Consider the following 3,777-nt stretch of genomic DNA (forward strand, 5'->3'; position numbering starts at 1 on the left):
ATGGGACTGAGGGATGTTATTGGGATTCTGTGGGACACAACCAAGGAGGCCAACGTTTCTACTCCTTGACCTAGCATTTCACTGAAGACAAATGTTGTAAGAGAGGAGAAAAGCCCACCGTGAGTCAGAATGACTCAGGAGATTCCTCTAGCAGACATCCCACAAGAGACAGGGCATGTGTGTGTCAGTGGACTGAGACTAAGACTTAGAAGAGGGCCAGGTGACAGGGGCCAAGTAAAGGGCAAGGGTCATTTATTTGGTTTACTTAATTTCTCAAATAACTAACTTCTGTTGGTTTATTTATTAATTTTTAAGATTTCTTTCTTCTTTTCCCTGGAGAGTTAAGAATTTTTTTTAAGACCTGACAGCAGGAAAAGACTTTTAATAGCTATTTTTTTAAACCCTTTGAAACAAGACTGGGAGAGCAGAGGGGGAAGGTGTGGGAAACATTAAGAGAGGGTGTATGAAGGGCATACTTCTTTAAGGGAGATAGTAGTGACGTTGGCTCCATTGGCCACTCCTACCCCCAGTGAGAAGGGCACTGCATTAAACGATAAGGGGGTTAATTTTTTTAAGCTTATCAACATGTTTATTTTTTATACTCCACTTGGGTTTCCTATGTCAACTTTATTACTGTTTTTGTTTCATTTTGGTTTTTTTTGCCTAAGCTCCTCTATCTTTGAGAATTCCTCAGCTCTTCCTCTTGGTTCTGGTCCCTCTCCCATTCCCTAAGGGATAGGTTGACCATCTATTAGAAGAGATTGCCAGATAAGGGAGTGGTAATAATGGCTGTTATGTCTGTGGGGAGTTATCTTTGCGCTCCCACGCACCCCTACATGGACATGTGTTCCCGTAGGACTGTTCTATGGGTCATAAGGAAAGAGACTTGCATGTGTTCAAATTCTTTTCCCCTAGTTCAGTAGCCTCTTCTTTAGGAAGCCAGAGTAAGTATACTATGAGCTTGCTTGCTGGACTGAGGAGGTAGGTAATTAAGTTAGGGCAATATATAAGAATACATGTTTTGAGAACTTTGAAAAATTTGAAGAGGTCTGTAATTACTGCATTCACTTTTTTTTTTTTGAAAAGGAGTCTCACTCTGTTACCCAGGCTCAAGTGCAGTGGTGTGATCTCGGCTCACTGCAACCTCCGCCTCCCAAGTTCAAGTGATTCTCCCACCTCAGCCTCCCGAGTAGCTGGGATTACAGGCGTGTGCCACCACACCTGGCTAATTTTTGTATTTTTAGTAGAGATGGGTTTTCACCATGTTGGCCAGGGTGGTCTTAAACTCCTGACCTCTTGATCCACCTGTCTTGGCCTCCCAAAGTGCTGAGATTACAGTCGTGAGGCACCTCACCTGGCCTATTTTTTATTTTAATTTTTATAGATTTACAGGGGTACAATGAAGTTTTGTTATATGGATATACTGCATGGTGGTGAAGTCTGTGCTTTAGTGTAACCATCACCTGAGCAGTGAACATTGTACTCATTAGGTAATTTCTCATCCCTCATCCCCCTCCCACTTTCTCACTTCCGAGTCCCCAGTGTCTATTATTTCTGTAGGTCCATATGTATACATTTGGTTCCCACTTATAAGTGACAGCATGTGGTATTGAACCTTCCATTTCTGAGTATCTACTTTTTTTTACTCCCTTTTTACTCTCTGGCAGTATGGCATGTATTATCTTGAAATTTCTTTAAAAAGCCCTTCCTACTTTGTATGTTCATGCTGAACATCCTTACCCCATATCTCTAATCTCAGGTTGTATTTGTATAATTATGAGTAATGCCTGGTTCTCCCACCAGACTTAAACTTTCTGAAAGCAGAGATAATAATGAGTCTTTTACTTAATTATATCCTAACATTTTGAGCAGACCGAGTAACTCACAGTAGGTGCTCAATGGATATGTGTTGCATGAGAGTATAATCCTATTCATTTCTCTTTCTTTTTTGTATACAGTGCCAGGTCATGTTGGCCGACTGGTGTTTGGGTTCCTGAATGGCAGAGCCTGTGTGATAATGCAGGGCAGGTTCCATATGTATGAAGGGTACTCGCTCTGGAAGGTAAATCAGGGGAATAGGCTGGTTGGATCTGGAAGAGGCAGGAGAGAACTATCTAGCCTCTTTCACTACCTAGCTATCTGGGCTAGGTGGATTTTTGGTGCCCTCTTTCCTTTTCTTTCACGATGTATATCATGCATTTCCATGTAGCTGGATTGATGAAATTTTGTAAAAATTTTTTCTGACCTTTTGCTTCGAAGGTGACATTCCCAGTGAGGGTTTTCCACCTTCTGGGTGTGGACACCCTGGTGGTCACCAATGCAGCAGGAGGGCTGAATCCCGAGTTTGAGGTTGGAGATATCATGCTGATCCGTGACCATATCAACCTACCTGGTTTCAGTGGTCAGAACCCTCTCAGAGGGCCCAATGATGAAAGGTATGTATCTTACTCTGTTTTTTTCAGATGGGTAGGATTTAAGAACTTCTCTAGGAGCCTTGGGAGAATTTTTAAAATTCCATTTATGTGAGATAATTCAACCTGTGTCCTAGGTTTGGAGTTCGTTTCCCTGCCATGTCTGATGCCTACGACCGGACTATGAGGCAGAGGGCTCTCAGTATGTGGAAACAAATGGGGGAGCAACGTGAGCTACAGGAAGGCACCTATGTGATGCTGGCAGGCCCCAGCTTTGAGACTGTGGCAGAATCTCGTCTGCTGCAGAAGCTGGGAGCAGATGCTGTTGGTGAGAAGGGGAATTTGGCTGGAGGCTTGAAGAGGGAGGGATTTAGCAAAATGGGACTGGGAAGGAGTAGGATATAACAGGCCTCATTGGATTGAGAGGATCTGATTTCAGGGAAGGGTGAATTAAACTGACTTCTTGAAATACAAAGTGGTGAGATTTGGTGTAGCATCAAATCTCCTTACGAAGCACCAAGGGGTTAACAGCTGCAGTGCTAATGAATGACCTATCCATGATTTGATGGCTGTTTCTTTTTTCTTTTTTTTTTTTTTTTGAGATGGTGTCACGCTCTGTCACCCAGGCTGGAGTGCAGTGGCATGATCTTGGCTCACTGCAACCTCCACCTCCCAGGTTCAAACAATTCTCATGCCTCAGCCTCCCAAGTAGCTGGGATTACAGACGTGTGCCACCAAACGCAGTTAATTTTTGTATTTTTAGTAGAGACAAGGTTTCACCATGTTGGCCAGGCTGGTCCTTGAACTTGTGATCTCAGGTGATCCGCCCATCTCGGCCTCCTAACATGCTGGTATTACAGGCGTGACCCACTGCACCTGGCCAATTTGATGACTGTTTCTAAGAATTCTAAAAAATTCACTATAGCCACCTTCTGTACCTCTAGCTGAAGATGGAACTCTATCATTAGGATTGACTTCAAAATTGCCACAAATACAGAAATGAAGCATTGCACTGGTGATTTTAAGAAATGTGTATTTATTTTAGGCAATACAGAAGAACATACCTCAACAATAATTTAGCTGCTTCTTTGGATTTGTTTTAGGTGGGACCTTGCTCTGTTGCCAAGATTGGAGTGCAGTGTCACCGTCTCTAGCTCACTGCAGTTCTAGCTGCCTGGGCTCAAACAATCCTCCCACCTCAGCCTCCTGAGTAGCTAGGATCACAGGCATACACTACCACATCTGGCTAATTTTATTATTTTTTGAACTGAGGTCTCACTATGTTGCCCAGGCTGGTTTCAAACTCGTGGGCTCAAGACATCCTTCTGCTTTGGCCTCCCAAAGTGCTGGGATTACAGGTGTGAAC

At 43.4% G+C, this 3,777-nt stretch overlaps 1 protein-coding gene across 1 annotated transcript in view; it reads left to right on the top strand.

Moving 5' to 3' along the window:
• The window catches only part of PNP (purine nucleoside phosphorylase), an 11,772-nt gene that overhangs the window by 3,963 nt on the left and 4,032 nt on the right, over positions 1 to 3,777 (top strand). The window contains exons 3-5 of the mRNA XM_011976172.1: positions 1,959 to 2,062; positions 2,260 to 2,435; positions 2,549 to 2,739. Of these exons, the coding sequence (XP_011831562.1) occupies positions 1,959 to 2,062; positions 2,260 to 2,435; positions 2,549 to 2,739 (471 nt within the window). The remainder of the gene's footprint in view (positions 1 to 1,958; positions 2,063 to 2,259; positions 2,436 to 2,548; positions 2,740 to 3,777) is intronic.

This window comes from Mandrillus leucophaeus, unplaced genomic scaffold (assembly GCF_000951045.1).
Source record: "Mandrillus leucophaeus isolate KB7577 unplaced genomic scaffold, Mleu.le_1.0 Scaffold163, whole genome shotgun sequence".
NCBI lineage: Eukaryota > Metazoa > Chordata > Mammalia > Primates > Cercopithecidae > Mandrillus > Mandrillus leucophaeus.